Source organism: Trachemys scripta, chromosome 14, assembly GCF_013100865.1.
Source record: "Trachemys scripta elegans isolate TJP31775 chromosome 14, CAS_Tse_1.0, whole genome shotgun sequence".
Taxonomy (NCBI): domain Eukaryota; kingdom Metazoa; phylum Chordata; order Testudines; family Emydidae; genus Trachemys; species Trachemys scripta.
The window spans coordinates 20,924,782-20,943,154 of NC_048311.1; the positions used below are offsets into that span (position 1 = coordinate 20,924,782).

An 18,373-nucleotide genomic window follows, 5' to 3' on the forward strand; every position below is an offset into this window, starting at 1 on the left:
GGTGACAGAAGCCTCAGCTGGGATGCTGCCTCACAGATCCTGGTATTTTGAGCTCTGGGAAACATGAAACAGACACAGGTTTACTCCATTGTACTCACCTTTCAAGACCCTCTGTGGAAAGCGATTAATAGATTTGTAACATTTTTATTAAGCTAGATATTCTCATGTGAGAAATCATTAATAGATTTTTTTTAAGGCAAGAAGGGACCATTCTGATTCTCTAGTGTGGCCTGGATGTTGCAGGAGGTCAGAACTTCTGGTGGAACTCGGGCATATCAGTTAGAAGCCATCCAGTCTAGACTGGTAGACCTCAATTGATGGAGAATTCATAACATCCCTAGGTAATAGGTGCTGGGGGTTCTGCCACACCCCCTGGCTGGAAGTAGTTTCCATCATATACTGGGGTTTACAGTTTGGTTCAATGGCTCTCAGCACCCCTGTAGGTAAGTTGTTCCAATAGTTCATTTCTCTTATTGTTAAAAATGTGCACCTTATTTCCAGTGCGAATGTGTGTAGCTGCAGCTTCCAGCCTCTGGATCTCGTTATTCCTTTATCTGCTAGGTTAAATTGGAGATATCCTATCTCCTAGAACTGGAAGGGACCTTGAAAGGTCATTGAGTCCAGCCCCCTGCCTTTACTAGCAGGACCAAGTATTGGTTTTGCCCCAGATCCCTAAGTGGCCCCCTCAAGGATTGAGCTCACAACCCTGGGTTTAGCAGGCCAATGCTCAAACCACTGAGCTATCCTTCCCCCTTTCATTTCAGTTATTTTGCACCCCCACACGTACACGTGTGTGTGTGTGTGTGTGTGTGTGTTTTTAAAACCATGTGGCCCTTCTCTAGTCCCTTTCATTTAAAGGTCTCAGGCACAGAACAGTCGAGTGACTTTCTCAGTCACTGAGAGTAGATCTACACTGCAGCTGGCCTGGGACAGCTAATGCAGGCTCGCAGGGCTCAGGCTGGGGGGCTGTAAAATAGCAATGTAGACGTTCGGGCTGGCGCCCGGGCTTTGAGACCATGTGAGGGGGGAGGGTCTCGGAGCCCAGGCTCCAACCCAAACCTGAAAGTCAACATTGCTGAACCCCCTGAGCCTGCATCAGCTGTCCTGGGCTCTGAGACTTAGTGTCGTGGATTTTTTTATCGCAGTGTGGGCATATGAGCCAGACTCTGGCAAATGCCCCATACTCACCTGATCTATTTGGATCTGAGGTCACTCATGCCTCCCTATGCCAATGAGGAAGTGGTTACATGGCAGTACCAAAGGATATTCCGTGACAGTTGCCACTCAGAGCCTGGCACCGCTTCCAATGCCAAGTCACTGGTTGGTTTTTGTTCTCCCTGGCCCTTTAGCAGCTCCCCCTGGGGACTCCCTTCCAGTAGGCAGCCCTTCATGGGACAGCTAAGTCTTCTGCATGACATCATAAACCAAACTTGAGTTTCACTGAACATTCCAATTATGATGCCATCAGACAGTGTGATCCACTGGAGAGGCTGAATTGTACTTTGCTGTTTCCTTAGAAGAAGGGAGCTAGAATGAACCTCAGAGGAGCTGCACAGGGAGTGGACACGCTAGACTGGCAGCAGGCACAGAAAAGTGGCAGTGTTCCTTTCTGACGAGTTCTGCTTGTTACGGTCTGGAGCTTTGCTCAAGCGCTTTTAACTGGAGGCCAGCTATGTTGCAAACCTGCAACCCAACTATACTCCCTCCTCCAGGGTTCAAAAAAGAACTAGATATGTTCTTGGAGGATAGGTCCATAAATGGCTATTAGCCAGGATGGGCAGGGATGGTGTCCCTAGCCTGTTTGCCAGAAGCTGGGAATGGGCAACAAGATGGATCACTTGATGATTATCTGTTCTGTTCATTCCCTCTGGGGCCCCTGGCATTGGCCACTGTCTGAAGACAGGATACTGGGCTAGATGGACCTTTGGTCTGACTCAGTATGGCCGCTCTTATGTTCTACCTCCCCTACTGCACTGGATCTGAACACTCCTGAATGTTAGGAAACTTCAGAACTGAACTTTGTAGCCTATACCCATGCAGAAATAGTAAGAGCTGTATGTATGTAGTAGTAAGAGCAGTATTTTTTTACACATGGGTTCACTTTGATCTCATGGTAAAAAGTAGCTCACAATAGATCTTGTAATATGGCTTCTGGGGGGAAGCAAAGAAATGACTTGAAAACACAGAGATAAATATTTGGAATAGCTCGGTTTGAGAATAGTTAATATTACAAGGGACAGATTGCATCCCCAGATTCCACCGAGTTGTGGTCTCCACAGCAACCCGCCTAGTGACCATGTATTTTCAGTCAGATGCAGCAGTATTAAACTGTTAGTTGTGGAAAACCATCTACCTGGTTGACAAAGATTCTGAACTAGTTTTTTGATACTGTACTCTCACAAGTCAGAATCTGTAAAAGCTTGGACAGTTTTATAGGTGCAAGTTAAGAGAATAAAAGCTGAGCAACTGAGGTTCAGTTATAAATGGACTTCCTATTTTGAATTACTGCTTACAGGACTTGCTTTGTTGTGAATGTGAATGAACGTACAGAGACAAGGTGGGTGAGGTGACATCTTTTATTGGGGCAACTTCTGTTGGTGAGAGAGACCAGCTTTTCAGCTACACAGAGCTCTTCTGCAGGGAGCTGGAAAGCTTGTCTCTCTCACCAACAGAAGTTGGTCCAACGAAAGATATTACTTCCCTCACCTTGTCTCTCTCATCCTGGGACCGACACAGCAACACTGCATACAATGAATGTACATGCTGTGACAGACCCAGACCAGTGGGGTACAGGAGTCTGGTAGAGGGCAAATATACTGGTCACTGGATGAGTAGTTTTCTGTTCCCTGAGTGACCAGAGCAGGGGCTGTACTAGAGTAATCAGGAACCTGCTAGAACCAATTAAGACAGGCAGGCTAATAGGGCACCTGGAGCCAATTAAGAAGTTGCTAGAATCAATTAAGGCAGGCTAATCAGGGCATCTGGGTTTTAAAAGGAGTTCACTTCAGTTTGTGGTGTGAGTGTGAGGAGCTGGGAGCAAGAGGCGCAAGGAGCTGAGAGTGAGAGGGTGTGCTGCTGGAGGACTGAGGAGCACAAGTGTTATCAGACACCAGGAGGAAGGTCCTGTGGTGAGAATAAGGAAGGTGTTTGGAGGAGGCCATGGGGAAGTAGCCCAGGGAGTTGTAGTGGTCATGCAGCTGTTACAGGAGGCACTATAGACAGCTGCCGTCCACAGGGCCCTGGTCTGGAACCTGGAGTAGAGGGTGATCCCAGGTTCCCCCACCCCAAAACCTCCCAATTGACCTGGACTGTGGGTTCTTTCAGAGGGGAAGGTCTCTGGGCTGTTCCCCAACCCACATGGTGAATCTCCGAGGCAAGAAAATCTGCCAATAAGTGCAGGACCCACCAAGATAGAGGAGGAACTTTGTCACAATGCAGACACAACCTAGGGTGACCAGATGTCCTGATTTTGGGGTCTTTCTCTTATATAGGCTCCTATTACCCCCCCATCCTGATTTTTCACATTTGCTGTCTGGTCACCCTAACACAACCTGACTTCCTATTCTGCCAAAGCAGTTGGCATTTTGAACCTGAAACTATTGCTAGCTGTGCTCTATCACCTTCTGAGACAGGTCAGGGGCTTGGGAAAAGCTTTTGAGTTCAGTTCACCAACAGCTCCTGGACCATAATCTAAATAATTTAAGATATCTAGATTAAAGAGATCTTCTTAATCAGAACCCCAACACAGATGACCTGATAGATGCAGCTAATGTTATAATGATTAGACAGTTAGGTAAGTGTTCAAAACTCCAGCAGTCGTCCTCCCACTAAGGCTCCAAACATGCACCAGTGGAGGCAAACTCTGGGAGAGTCCCTACTGTGGTCAAGGCTTTGCCAGCTGCAGGAACAGAGTTGGTGGCAGATTACACAAATGCTCAGAAATGGACCCTAAGAAGGAATATAGTTTTGTGGTTAGAGCAGAAGCCTAGCAGTTCCTTGTTCCTACCCTGTTTCCCCGAAAATAAGACAGTGTCTTATATTAATTTTTGCTCCCAAAGATGCGCTAGGTCTTATTTTCAGGGGATGTCTTATTTTTCAGAAATGAAAAATGCCTTATTATCGGTGGATGCCTTATTATCGGGGAGGTCTTATTATCGGGGGGATGCCTTATATTACAACGAGAGGCAAAACTGTAAGTAGGCCTTATTTTCGGAGGATGTCTTATTTTCGGGGAAACAGGGTAGTTTCTTTTCCCAGCTTTGCGGATTCTCTGTGTGATCTTGAGCAAATCACTTCTCCATTCTGGTACTGATGGGAGGCTTATTTTACATTTAGTACTTTGAGATCCCAGCACAAGGACGACAATAGACAGAAGTTTTAAGATGGCCCCAAACTCCCACATGCTGATCTCCTGAAGCAAAAGCCATAAAAGGAAAAAAGGGGGTAGTGACCTTGCTCTTGGAGGTAGGCTGTCTCCAGAGCAGAGGTATTCGTGCTAAGCAGGGAGGCCGAGCAGCACCAGGAACAGATGTAGGAGGCAGCAACGACTTGGCTCCAAAATTTAGACATTTCTTTTCTGAGAGGCAGTTTCTGCTTGGAAACCTGAGACACAAACGCACACTGGCTTTCAGGGTTATTACAGGCAGACTGAATTTTTTTAAACTTATTTAGTTCTTTCCCTGTTCTTTCCCCCCTCCAATTGTCCATCTGTTGGTGCCGCTGTGTTTCAAGCCTTTCTGAAAATTAATCCCTGTAAACAGGAAACAAATTGAATCTCTGCTAATCCATCAATCTTGCTTAAGAGACAAATAAGGAAAATGCTGGGTGCATTATGATTGGGGTAATGTAATAACTGTTTAAAATAGCTTCTAGAAATAATGAAAACCATTTGTACGGCAGTGTTTAACAGTAAAATCTCTTTCCAAATGGACACTTGCAGATCATCACTTCATGGGGGGAAGAAAGTGTTTTCTGTCTTTTGTGCTATCGTGATGTACAGAGGTGGTGGTGTTTGAGGGCTTTATCATTCTTCCCCTTTGCTTTTTACCTTGTAATCTTTACAGCTGTGTACTGTGAGTTTACACCAAAGCATCCTTCCTTCCAAGTGTGTGGTAGGCAGTGGAGTAAAACAGGTGTTCAAAAAGTTATATGAAAAGACGACAGCCCAGTTGAAAAGTCAATACAAACAAAGCAGCACGACACAGGACATTAGTTCAAACTTCCAACCCAGTTCAGAATCTTTATTGAAAAAAAAATTAATCACAGCATCTGAATCATTATTCAAACACATTTAATAAACAAAGAAAAACAGTAGCAAAGGGCACTGACATGTGACAAACTGTACAAAACCTCTGGGTTTGCAGGCAAAACCTGAGGGTGAGGAGCCCATGGCCAAGCTGCAGAGGTCTGAGGAGCTGTGCCCCCACCCCTGTGGCTCACCCCCCCACACTTCCCCTCAGACCACTCAGTCACCCCTGAGAAGATTGATTTAAAAATGTGCAGAAACAAAGACACTTTCAGAGAAGGTTAATTCCAGTCTCCCCATAATGGAACAATTTAGGCCGCTGGGAAACTTAGATAAAACTTGCTCTCAGTTCCCAGTGCTAATGCTTTAAAGTGAACCTTCCCAAGAGATACAAAACCCCACAGCTATCTATCAGACCTCCTACCACTGCTTCCCCCCTCCCACTCACCAAAATATACTGCCCTCTAGGGTCAACAGGACTGATTTGATGTGACTTCCCCCCCCCCCCCCCACACACCCCATGTTTTAGTTTGAGAAGATAGTTGCGACTGAGCTAAAGGAAATGGAACGAAAAGGCCCATCTCCAGCAGTGCAGTGATGCAGCTAGTATGGAATGTGGAGACCAAGCGAGACCAGTTCTTCTTCAGACTTTCACAGGGCTAAAGGTGACCTATCACAGAGAGCAAAGAGGAGAAACTCCCAGCTAGGTGATCTGGGAAAGTATCCTGCTATTGATGGACTGCAAGTCTTTATACCTACAGGAGTCCATAGCCTTCTGGAAGACTAGAACAGACCCTTCTTATCACCAAAGAACTTGAGATCCAGTGAGGATGCAAATGACAGGAATAATTTTCTACAAGATAACTCATTCTATTGGATTTTAAGAAGAAGAAATGGCAATTGGGTTCCAGTGGGGCATTAAATCCACTGACCAGCTCCAACAATTCTCATTGGAGGGGGAAGTTGGGGAGAGAACAGGATTTAACTTTTATAGTCTGGTATCTGGCAGAAATGTTCAATCCATTGCAATTTATACAGGACACACTGAACTGGTCTCAGCCTGTTGTAACTACCAGGTTCTTCTTCTGGTTTGTTTTACTGGAGCCCGTTCCCTCTGGTGGGGAGAAGGTAGGGCGGTAGTATTTTTCAAACTGCTATTCTGACAGCAGGCACTCCTCAAATGGGCTTCATGAGGCATGGTGTTTTTGATGACCCAAAAAAGGCAATGAGGTATCCTTCTGTCAACTCAAATTGTACTAGATTAAAACATCGCCCTCCAAGCAAACCTAGCACTGCTTCGTGCCCACCAGCCTGAACAGCAAGTCAGTTGGGCTTGTATTGACTGTGTCTGACAGGGCAGCTAAGTTACTCCTGTTATCGTTACTCTGATCTTTCTTGACTAATTCCCAACTTCCCTTTCTCCCCGGGGGGGAAAAGATAGATGGTGATGTGAAGGCTAGTGTGATATGTGGCTTTTATGATGCTAAACTGCATATATGCATTTTTTTTTATTTCTCAGTTGTGACCACAAACTGACAATGGCTGGGGCTACAAGATACCCATAGATAAGAGCTATATGTACACATCACAGTGTTGTTTGGGCCCAGCCAAGGCATCCAGTCCAATCACACCCACACCATTTCATCACATGACAGACAGGGAAGATTGGGGGAGTACGAAAGCTGGATTATTGAGTGTGGTGCCACACCAACTGAATTTCAGCAGCCCAAAACTGACACAATGTGAGTTCAGACATTTGGCACAGTCTGTTATCAAGACTAGCTACTACAAGATAATCAACCCTCCTTCCTGAGAAAGAGGTGAAGACCCAACTGGAGGAGGTATGCTGACAGCAGTGTGGGGAAAAGCTGGACTGGAGAGTGTGTGTGTGTGTGGGGGGTATCCCTCTGAATTTCTTTACTGCACCTTGTTCATTGAAAAGGTCATCCATACCCTCAGAAACCACTGGTCGCTGCCCTCTGCCCCACGTCAACAAGGAGACAGGATGGGGAACTTCCCTATGCACAAAACACGGACAAGACCACAGTGAGCCCAATTCCTTCAGGGGGAATCCCACATATCATTCCAAACAAGGAATTCTGTTCTCATGGCCTACTCCAGGACCGTCCACTAGGGCCTTGCCAATGCCAGTGAATTCCAGTGTACCTGGAACTTTGGTTCAATGGCAGTTTGGGACTCGACTCAAAAGCCCAGGTGCCAGGGCACTGGGCTACAAAGGACAAAGCCAGGACGAAGGGAAAAACATGCAGCAAACTCCTACGAAATTCCATTTACCAGATAGTAGGGACATGTCACTGCTTAGGGATGGCACCAATTCATTGAAGGGACCAGTGAGTCCAGTTTGGCTAAGATTAGAATTAAAGAAAGAGGCACAAACGAACATTTGCACGTCCATTCAAGGCATTCCAAAAAAAGTCACAAAAGTCGACACGTCACTTTGGACAAGAAACATTACAACACTTTGGCAACTTTCACCAAGCCCCCCAAAGTCTCTGCAATGCCCCTTGGTACTTCGGGCTGACCTACTGAAGGTGGGGTAATGAGCAGGCTGCAGATGTGGAATTGCCATATGTAAATAGGGGCTCTCCTCCCCAAACTATCTGATGGATTTAAAACAAACCTACCTGCTTGCTACAGTACAAAATAAAGCCTCCCCTAACTCCTCCTGCTGGGAGAAGACAGCAGGAGATCAAGGGAGTCCATGCTGCTGGAGACAAACAAGGCAAAGCTGAACGTGGCAGCAACAAGTCCCTAACCTGGGTAAATCAAATAACATCATGCCAGGCTAAGATAGAGCTGTGGCAAGGGCCTGGAGGGGAAGTGGGACAGGATCCCTGTCACCACTCTCATCCAACCTGGAGAGAATAAAGGACAGAACCATTTACTCTGTCACTAGCATGGGCCAATGTCGATTTTTAAAAATGCACGAAGAGCAATGGGCTTTGGTATATGCCAAGAGCCCATATATAATAGTGCCAGCAGTAGACCCCTCCCAAGGCCCACATTAGACAGAAACACAACTGCTCTCCCCACTAGGATTATTTTGTATCGAACTCGGCTCTCAGGAACCTGACAAGTAACAAATACAAAGCAAGAATGAAAAAAGTTTCAGTATAAAAAAAGACAGTTCTTGTTTTTGTCACTCATTTCTAAACCCTTTTCATCTGATTTGTGTGGGGCCAACGGGTGGGGAGGAACGCTGCAGGGTATCTCCAAGTTTTCTACTTGATAAACCTGGGCACACACAATGGCACAGCTCTAATACAAATCCTCTTTCACCTACTCCATCCCACTGGAGGTTGGGCTGACTACACGGGCTCATGGACCTGAGCAACCCTCCCAAAGGCTCTGACTGGGAATCCGGCCCAGCCATTGTTGGAAAAAATTCAATACAGCGCCGGCCAAGAAAACAAAAACAACATTTGAAAAAGGGACTATCCGACTGGAAGAGTCTCTTCTTTCCTTTGTTTCCTGGGATTAGGGGGAAGCCTTTGGTTTTGACCAGAATTATTCTCTGTTGGCAGGACAGGCTCAGCTTTGCTTTGCGTTAGCTCGGTTACTGTACAAGAGCAAGGCTGAACTGCGAAGAAACGCTCTGCCCAGCTAGATTGCCCTTTTGACATCTCGGAGTATAACAGAACCAGACACGTGGATCACATCCGGGATCCTCGCTCCTGAAGAATCTGAAAAGAGAAGGACCGGTAAAATAAAGGTTGAACTTGGACAAATTTGGATATTAGTTCTCATGTTTCAAAAAATGCTATTTGTGTCAATAGGGGAAGGAAAAATTGATGGAGGAGGGGAATGTACAAAGAATCTTCAGGAGTTGGTTTTTATATAACTTTTATGAATGACTGATTTCCTTGGAAAAGACAGGCCTGTGCTAAAAACACTTGGCTTTTGGTCATAACATTTATTGTTTGAGGCTGTGTGATCTGTGCATGTTTAAAGATGCACAGTCTTGGTCCATAATGCAATTCTTTCCATTTTTCTACCCAGATACCTCACCCACTCAGATTCAACAGCATGAACTGTAGAAGGATTTAAAAGAAGTATAATATTGTACTTCACAAATGTTAAGACACTAATTCTAGTCACCTCTTGTGAGGTAAGCATTATAACCATTTTACAGCTGGGTTCTATGACCTGCCCAAGGCCACAGAGCGTGTATGGCAGAGCTAGGAGTGGAGTGACTAGTTCCAAGGTCTATACTCAAGACCACTAAACCTATGAGCCTCCCTCAGAACCTTTAGAAAAACTGGAGATAAGAGATGATAAAGCCTCTTCTAGAGTCAGGTCAGTTGCACATAGGAAGTTCAGAAGGATAGTTTCATATTTTTCAGATCCTGATCAAAGGTTGATCAAAGGAAAACAAACAACCAACCTCCTTTACTCCCTGCAATGGCTGTCAGCTAGGAAATGTGATCTGCTTCACTCTTCCTAGTTGTGCTAACCCCTTCTTCCCTCCTTTTTACATATTTTAAAAAAAGTTAATCTCTTTCCCGTATATCTATGGCTCAATGTGAAATGTACGAAGAGCTTTAGAACTGGATAGATTTGCTGTAATGTCATCTAGTAAAACTGCAAATCTCATTGGAGGATGTGGGGGCGGAGGGAAGAGTGAAAGAGAATAAGCGTGTGCAAGGAATCACTACTATCAACCTCATGGCATCATTCGAGCATAGAGGAATTTCTTTTCTGTGTACGGGGACATTTGAAGACCACTCTCTTAACCAGGCTCCTCACCTTTGCCTTCTCACTAGGTTCGATGACAATGCCATTGGTAGAGTTATTGAGCTCCCTTGAGACGACACAGAGGAATTCTGCCTGGTCCTCATTTCCATAGTTATAGGAAGATCCAATGCTGATTAGCTGAAGAACAGGAAAATAACCAAGAGGATGTAAGGATTAATGCAGCAATAGCCAATGGACTTTGCTCTGTCCTTGTTATCGCTTTGTGTGTGGCTGGTTGAACCCAGTCAGACCTAAAGTTTCAACAGGACAAAAATCTCTGGGGTATTAACTTGTGTTATAAGCTTTCCTGTCAAATAGTATGCATATTCTTGGTCCATGACTGGACGTGCTACAGAGCCCCCTGGTGGTGGCTGAACTCAGGGAACATTAACTGAAAGGGTAACAGGGAAAGTTGTGATGCATTTTCCAATTAATGAAAACACTGAAAATATTGATCACATTTTGCAATACAAAATGTTAAACCTTAGCCAAATACTTCAGAGAATGGATATGCCAGGCAATGTGGGCTCTACAGAAGGAGTCACTCAGTCCAGACGATACACTTGTTTAACGAAATTCTAGGAATACAGCTTCTGACTTTTTGATGCAGAAACACTGGACAGGCAATTTATTTGTCACAAAGGTAGGACAGCATATTCCAACAACTAAAGGACATCTGGCAAACTAGCCCAATTCTTTTATAATGATTACATTAAAGTGAGAGCCGGGAGTAAACAGCATAGCGGTAATTTGTATTTCTCAGCCCTGCTCTTCAGACTAGCCTTGGATTTTACATCCTGAAGAAAAACAGTATGAATCTTGTGTGTATTTTAATGGACACACTAGTTCTGCACAAAGGATTTTAGAAAAGAGAACCTCACACCTATAACAAGGGATAGATGCGGCTCCCTGTCCCCTGAGTATAATAATATCCATTGTTTTGTGGGTCTGAAGGAGGATTAGCCAAGCTGTAATAATGGAAATGGCTTGTACAATGAATGAGCTTTAATTGTTGCATTGATTCACTACTGAGGACAAAAGACTTGGTTTTAGGATGTCAATGGACTGTTTTCCCTTTTGTATTTTACTACTTGACTGTCTAAACTACAATGAACATAAACAGCTGCACTTCAGACCATAAGTCACTGTGGATACACAGAATCCATGTTAACTAGGAAAGATATTTAGCAGCTATCTTCCCTACCTCAGCTACACTGCTATTTATACTTGCACTAGCTCTCATTGAGCCAAGGAATCGCAGCCCTAGCTCATAGCATAGATACAGCCATAAAGAGAACCTGTTGGGATGACAGGGGAATTTAATTCCTCACCCTGGTCAATCCTTGGTGTCTGTGTTAAGACTGCTAACAAAGAGTAAATAGTGTCAAATGTGATATGGATGGGGCGGCTCTGTGTTTTGCCGCCCCAAGCACGGCAGTCAGGCGGCTTTCGGCAGCGTGCCCACGGGCGGTCTGCTGGTCATGCTGATTCGGCGGCATGCCTGCGGGAGGTCCACCGGTGCTACGCCTTTGGTGTCCCCGCCGCAGGACCGGTGGACCTCCCGCAGGCATGCTGCCGAAGGCTGTCTGACTGCCACCCTCACAGGGACCGATAGGCCGCGCCCCAGGCACACGCTTGCTGCGTTGGTGCCTGGAGCCGCCCCTGGATATGGACACTTGTCCATTGGAAAATGGACACTGAACCATCACACTGATATCAGATTGGTGACTGCACAGCTAGCAGACAGTCACAGCTTTTGGTCACTACTAAGCTGGGCTGGATTTGAATAGATCTAGAAGTGAAGGCTCTATCCTATTAGTCCTATGAGCCATTTGGGGTCCTCATAGATCTGCAATATCTGTTTGCAATGAAATATCTCAGCTACAGTTCAGGAACTGTCATGATATATAGACCAGCTTGGTGGCTTAAGTTCTTTGTATATCCACACAAGAGAACGGTTTGTGATTTCTGATACCAAAGTTGGGGCTGATTTATGCCCCCGGCAACTCCCCTGAAACATGGCCAAGCAAACTTGTGTTGTAAATGTAGCATCTTTCACACTTGCAGGGCAAGGTATTTCTCATGTCACTCAACACTTCTCTGTGAAGGGGTTGTGCTGCTGGGCTCTGAAGAAAGTAGTTTTCACTTCTCCTGGATCCCATCATTCTCCTTGGATAAAAGCTCCACAGTGGGACCAGGAAAATGTGGGAGGAGAGAAGAATTTCTTAAGAGTCCAACAAGGATACAAAAAATCTCAAGGGAACATTATTTATTTCTGGTTATGGGTTCAGTAAGCTACTGTTGTTCCCCTGCCAGTTATTCCATATAAGGTGGACTGATTCTGGATACAGACTCCCCACCGCCAGCAGGAAGGAGTCGTGAGAGGGGTAGTTAAACAGAAATCTAAACTCATTCCATATGCTGTTCCCACAGGGGGATCCGTTTCTTTGGATATAGGAATGGCAATCATTGGCAACAGTACCTGTTCAAATTTCCATCCATCGGACATAGTGGACACCATCTGTGTGAGCTCTTCCTCTTGGCATTGCAGGACTCTGTACACATGTTTCACGGGTCCCTAAAGCACCAAGGGGAGAAAAAAACAAAAAGCAGGAATTTTAAAATCAGGAGAGGGAGTTGGCTTAGCAGTGTTTGCTTTCAGACAAAGAAATACAGCTGAGGCTTTAGTGTCTTCTTGTAGGGAAACCTGATCTACTTTGTGCCTTGAGGATTATAATAGACGAGGAAGACTGAGTTGCATAGACTTTCCCAAACTAGTCTACATTATATAGTTGAATTTTTTTTTTCCTGGTGAGGGTAGTGAGGATTTTGGGGTGACACTGTCAAAAGCACGTAAATGATAGGAGCTTAAGTCCTCCAGGTGTTTTGAAAATTTTACTCGTCTAGTATTGAGTCTAAAAATTAAACAGTTCAGCAGCAGCAAAAAGAATTGCAATAAAGAAATACTGAGAGAAGATGCTGTTCTGAGATGGTGTATATTTGATGGAAATATTAAAATTGTCTGGGAAGGACAAGAAAAGCATGTCCGTAGATCTCATTTTGTAAATATAATGGGAGAGAAAATCACCCAAGTTCCCTTTCTTAGGGTTGACTTCAGGGAAAGCGCGACCCACAATTCTAGTAACGTCCCACACCAAAGAAAGGGAAATAGACTACACTGGGCACTCACACAAACTGTTTATGCAACCTAATGTTTTCTGCCAAAATAGTATCACTGCACTTTTATTCATTGCCAATTTAATAAAACATATTAAAGCAACTCCCATTCTCTAAATGGGATGCATGACCCATGTACTCATAAGATCTTTTAGTAGGTCAGCTAGCTAATCTGCTTTTTGGATCTCAAAGTCCCAGCTATTGTCTGAGTCCTCATTTTCAAGCCTTGTTTCAACTGACCCCATTTCCAGCCCCCTTCAATTCAATTGCTCCTGACCTCTACCTGCAAATATCGGGGAGTAGATTTGAGAGCCTGTGCCAGTAACCATGAAGGATGCGTGCTCGCATCCACCAGAAAGTAGGGACATCCAACTACTTGAGAGACTAGACACCAAGTCTGCTGTCACGTGTCTCACCCTGCAGCACACTGTCCCTCTGTCACACCTTTATAAATGACTGAGTTTTTCTACTTAAGTTTTAAGATGCATTACTTGAGAGGTTCTGTTCTCATTGTCCCGTATCCGCTCCTTCACAAGACGCACCAGGGATGCAATATTGTAAAACTCGGCTTCTTCCAGTACCCCTACAAAAATCCAAAAGCAGAGGAAGAAATTCTGTTAGTCAACAGAAAACAGAATAAGGACAATTTTATCAAAAGGATGCAGTGCATCATATCAATTTGTAGTTAACTTTATATTTGCAATCTAAGCCTGTATGTGGTACAATAAATGGATACGGAATGGATAGTGGTATTGATCTGAGTCTAAGAAAATGCTCTACTCAGATGGTCATAGCCTCCTTATGTGAAAGCATATATCATCTAACAGAGGCATACTCCCCCTTCTCTAGGATTATAGAAACCCACCAGGCTGTAATAGGGAAATTCTGCTCTTTTATTGGAGGCTTTTGGCAAAATAGGTTTAGCCATCTCAGATCAATCTATTTCATCATCTCAGCATATTACAAAAAAGCCATTTATGTCTCTGGATATACAGGACTGCAGTTTTTGAAAAGAGAACAGGAGATCATTCTTAGACAATGTTTCCTCTCTCAAAAAGTACAATTTGCTGTTCAAAGCCAAGGAGTTGAGCATAGCAAGGATAGCCTGCATTATGATCTAGAGGTCTCTGCTTCCAGTATATATCTGCTTCATATTATTCAAGAACGTCTTTGTGGGAATCTAAAAGAAAACTGCATTATTGCGAAATGGAGCTGACACAAGGCACCATGTTAATGCATTAGGAAGCCTCCACACCCAGACTAGCTCTAAATAATGACTGGCAAGTCAAACCATGCCAATGGGGCGTTTACAGTTGTTTGCTCTGCAATAAATGTTTCTTACCTTCTTCTGCCAGCTCCTTGTTTATTATGAGTTTTCCATGTCGGAGGTAGTTCAGGATCGGACCAAAATAAGTGGGATCCCTGTCGATGAGATATGCCCCTGTCTCATCCTGTGAAACACACATGGGAGTCAAGCTAGATGCCTCTCTACACTGGGACTCCTAAAATTACTAACCCCTCCTGAAGCTGTATTGGTGTTAACAATGATGAGAAAACTTTGGAAAATTTCTGTAGCGTAGACAGGCCCATGTTTGCAATGTTGAGTAGTGTTTGGGGTGAGGAAGATCGGAATGTGGCAAGTGAGTCTGTCTACACTAATTTTCTTTCTGCAACTTCTGATCCAGCATGAGTACCTGTTAAAGTGAACCAGAGAAGTTGGTGTGTGGGAGCAATAGCATGAAACAGATCATCCTGATCACGGGAATTGGGTTTTCTTTCATGTAAAAAGAAGAGGCAACTCCAATTTTTTTTTAATAACCTTCTGTTTATATAAATGGCAAACTCCTAAACTCCTTTTTATTTATCTGAAAATTACACCAAGGCCAAAGGACCTTTTGGGAATCAGGCAATCTCCCCAATGCAAATTAGCGTCAGCTCTAAAATTTAACTACATTGAAATGGCTCTTGTTCTATAAAATGCATCTTTAGAACAAAACTTCCTTGCATATAGTCCAAATCTCAGCTTATCACTTAAGATACAGATTTTACATTTTACTCATTTCTCTCTCTAAATCATATTTCCATAGATACAGTCCTTGTAAATCTTTATTTCAAATCTCTATCTTTATATACCATGCTGGATTCAGCATGTCTGTATGTACCAATTCATCTCTTAGATGCGACTACTAGCACAAATATCTGCTCCTAAAGCACCAAATGCTACTGATGGGGTTTAGAAATAAATATTTCTACAGTATTTTACAGACAAATAAGATAGTCCATGACCTGAATATATTAAAACTTTAGAACATAATCTTGTGAACTCTATCTCAAAGGAGTCAATGGGGCCTACTCTTATGAGTATTTGCTGCAGTGGGCCCAATATTTAGACAATGTGATAATGGACAGCAATAAACAATTAGGGTTGGAGGGAGAGTTAAAGGGTTAAGGTAAAGTGTTTGTCTTGGTGATTCCAATATTTATTGATATTGAAATTTTAAAAATATGACTGTTTATGAACTAAGCCCCAAATCCTATAACTGGATCCATGCAGGCAGACCCAAAACCTAGGCACCTTAAGGGACAAGTGCTTTTTCCTATAAATCAAAATAAACAAAAATGTAGGTCACAGTAGCACTCACTCAGCACTGTGACAACAGGAACAAATGTTATTGCTCCTACAAAAACTGCAGTCTTTATGTCAGTCTGCTTTTTGTTTCTGTGACTTGTTCCATCAGAAAACAAAATAATGCTTCTGAGGAAATTAAAGAAAAATAAGACACACATAACCCAGGCCTCATTGCAAATTATTAATGGTTTACATCTCCTCTAGACAACATGTTGATTTCTAAACTATGCATCAGACACTTAGCGCACCTCCTTATTTTTTCACTTCTTAAAATCAACATTGCAATAACAAATTAGATCTAATGTAGGGCCTTTCACAGTGCACAACATGGTAAGATTATCAACAATTAATAGGTGAAAGAAAACACATTTCTTTCCCACACATGATTTAGTTGGGGATTGGTCCTGCTTTGAGCAGGGGTTGGACTAGATGACCTCCTGAGGTCCCTTCCAACCCTGATAGTCTATGATTCTATGAACCAAGTTTGATGTGTTGACACAGAACAACACAGACCTTTTAGAAATACTTTGACGCAGCAAGCATTCATGATCATTACAAGTAGGTCACAGTGCTGTTTTTAAACATCACAGAATGGTTCAGCTTATTTTGCTCATTGAGCAAATTAGGTGCTACTGAGATTGGGGCAGTCTGCTTTACAGCAGAATAAATGTTTTTTTTCTGAACCCCTTCTTACTCTGTACTGACATACTAAGGTCATGGGAACTATTATAAACACCTTAAACAGATTATTTGACAGGTAGGAATTTTAACTCCTGATTAATCTTGTAGTTGGGAGGAAGGAGTGTTTATTTAATTCTGTATCTAATTTCTCTGTAAAGTGTTTTGTGATAATTATATAAAGAATATTCTAGAAAATAAAGACTGTAGTTACCAACATATTGATTTATTTGTGAAATTCCCAGTAGGGGTAGGAGGTTGAAATCTGAGTTCTCAAAGCCGCAGACCAAAGTAAATAGCATATATTAAGTATCAGAGGGGTAGCTGTGTTAGTCTGAATCTGTAAAAAGCAACAGAGGGTCCTGTGGCACCTTTAAGACTAACAGAAGTAGTGGGAGCATAAGCTTTCGTGGGTAAGAACCTCACTTCTTCAAATGCAAGTCTTAAAGGTGCCACAGGACCCTCTGTTGCTTTTTAGCATATATTAATACACCACAGAAGAATATAAAGAAAAGGAGAAATGACAAATATATTCTTAGGCTGAGAAAAGTTACTAAATACTTAGATCTAGAGAACGGACAAGTGTTTTATAATTGATGAGGACTTCCCCAAACTCATTAGTCCTCATAAATAAGTCATTGTTTAGGTGCAGCCTAAAGGATTTGGGGGTATGTGATACACTTATGGGTGTTGAGCACACATGGGTGTGGGAAACACAGCTGGTAGTTAGTGTTGTGATGTGGGTATAGCTGTAGTGGAAGAGTATAGGGGAGGGTAAGAGATTGCTGTCATAAAAGGAGCTAGACAGACAGAGGAAAGATTTATGCACACAGCACATGATCTGGATGAGAGGGGGTAGGGTTGGTGTTTATGCTGGGTGAATAAATGCCCACAGCTTCAACCCCCTCAAGTTGTCTGATCTGAACTGGGTCCCCTCCTCCCAGCAGAAGTAGCCCAAAGCCTAGATTGGTGTGTGCGGGAGAGGAGCATGCCGTGAATGGGGGGCGTTAGAGGCTGTAGGGACACGCTGCCCCAGCTATTCTGGGGCGGTAGTTATGACTAACACGGTTTAAGTGTGTATGTGGACGCTGCAGTCCTGCTATTTCCTGGCGGAAGAGGGGACACTGACCGCTCTGTATCTCTAGCGGGGGGCAGGTTAGTCAGTGCGGGGGGAAGGGATGAGGCTTCCGTGAGGGTGCGATCGGGACTGTAGTCTCCATAGGAGTTTGCACGGCGTCGGGGGTTCATATGGCGCCCGTTTCCCGCCCCGCGCAGCCCCTCACCTTGTCCGAGCCCAGCTCGGGCCCGTCCTGGCAGCAGAGGCGGCACAGGAAGGACTTGGGCTCCCGACACAGGGTCTGCCGGGTGCTCACGAAGTATGTGCCGCCCACATTGAGCCGGACCCACTTGGAGCCGGAGCCAGGCCTGTCCGCGACGGGCGGCTCGGAGCTACGCGGGGACAGCCCCCCTCCGGAACAGGCAGGCCCGGCCAGGCGGGGGCTCGGCGGCCCGGGAGGAACCGGGATGCCCCCCAGTACCGGGCTGGGCGTACGGCCCCGGGGCGGCCCATCCCCCGCCGCCATCAGCTCCGCCATCCTGGACCGTGACTTCGTGGGGAGTCCCAGGCGAGGGCGGCCACCCTCGCTCAGCGCTGGGGGGAGAGCTGGGTCCGGCGCCCGGCAGCCATCGCTTCCCTCACAACTGTTCCCCTCCTCCCAGGAAGAGCCGGACTTGACTTCCGGGTCACCAGCGACCTCCCAGTCACACCAAAATCCTCACGCGACGCACACAAACCAATGGCTGTGTTAAGGGGGGAGCCCCAGGCGCAAGGCGGTAAAGAAAAACACAGGAATACAATATAATAAAATAGGCAACACCGGAGGAAGAGC

The 18,373-nt window shown here is 44.6% G+C and overlaps 1 protein-coding gene across 1 annotated transcript; it reads right to left on the minus strand.

The window, feature by feature from the left end:
- Positions 1 to 5,208: 5,208 nt before the first annotated feature.
- KCTD2 (potassium channel tetramerization domain containing 2) lies at positions 5,209 to 18,306 on the minus strand. The gene is made up of 6 exons (XM_034789643.1): positions 17,768 to 18,306; positions 14,520 to 14,628; positions 13,669 to 13,760; positions 12,483 to 12,578; positions 10,013 to 10,138; positions 5,209 to 8,949 (listed from the first exon to the last, which is right to left on the minus strand). The coding sequence occupies exons 1-6, from the start codon at positions 18,077 to 18,079 to the stop codon at positions 8,920 to 8,922; spliced, it is 765 nt and encodes a 254-aa protein (XP_034645534.1). The 5' UTR covers positions 18,080 to 18,306; the 3' UTR covers positions 5,209 to 8,919.
- Between the last annotated feature and the right edge of the window lie 67 nt (positions 18,307 to 18,373).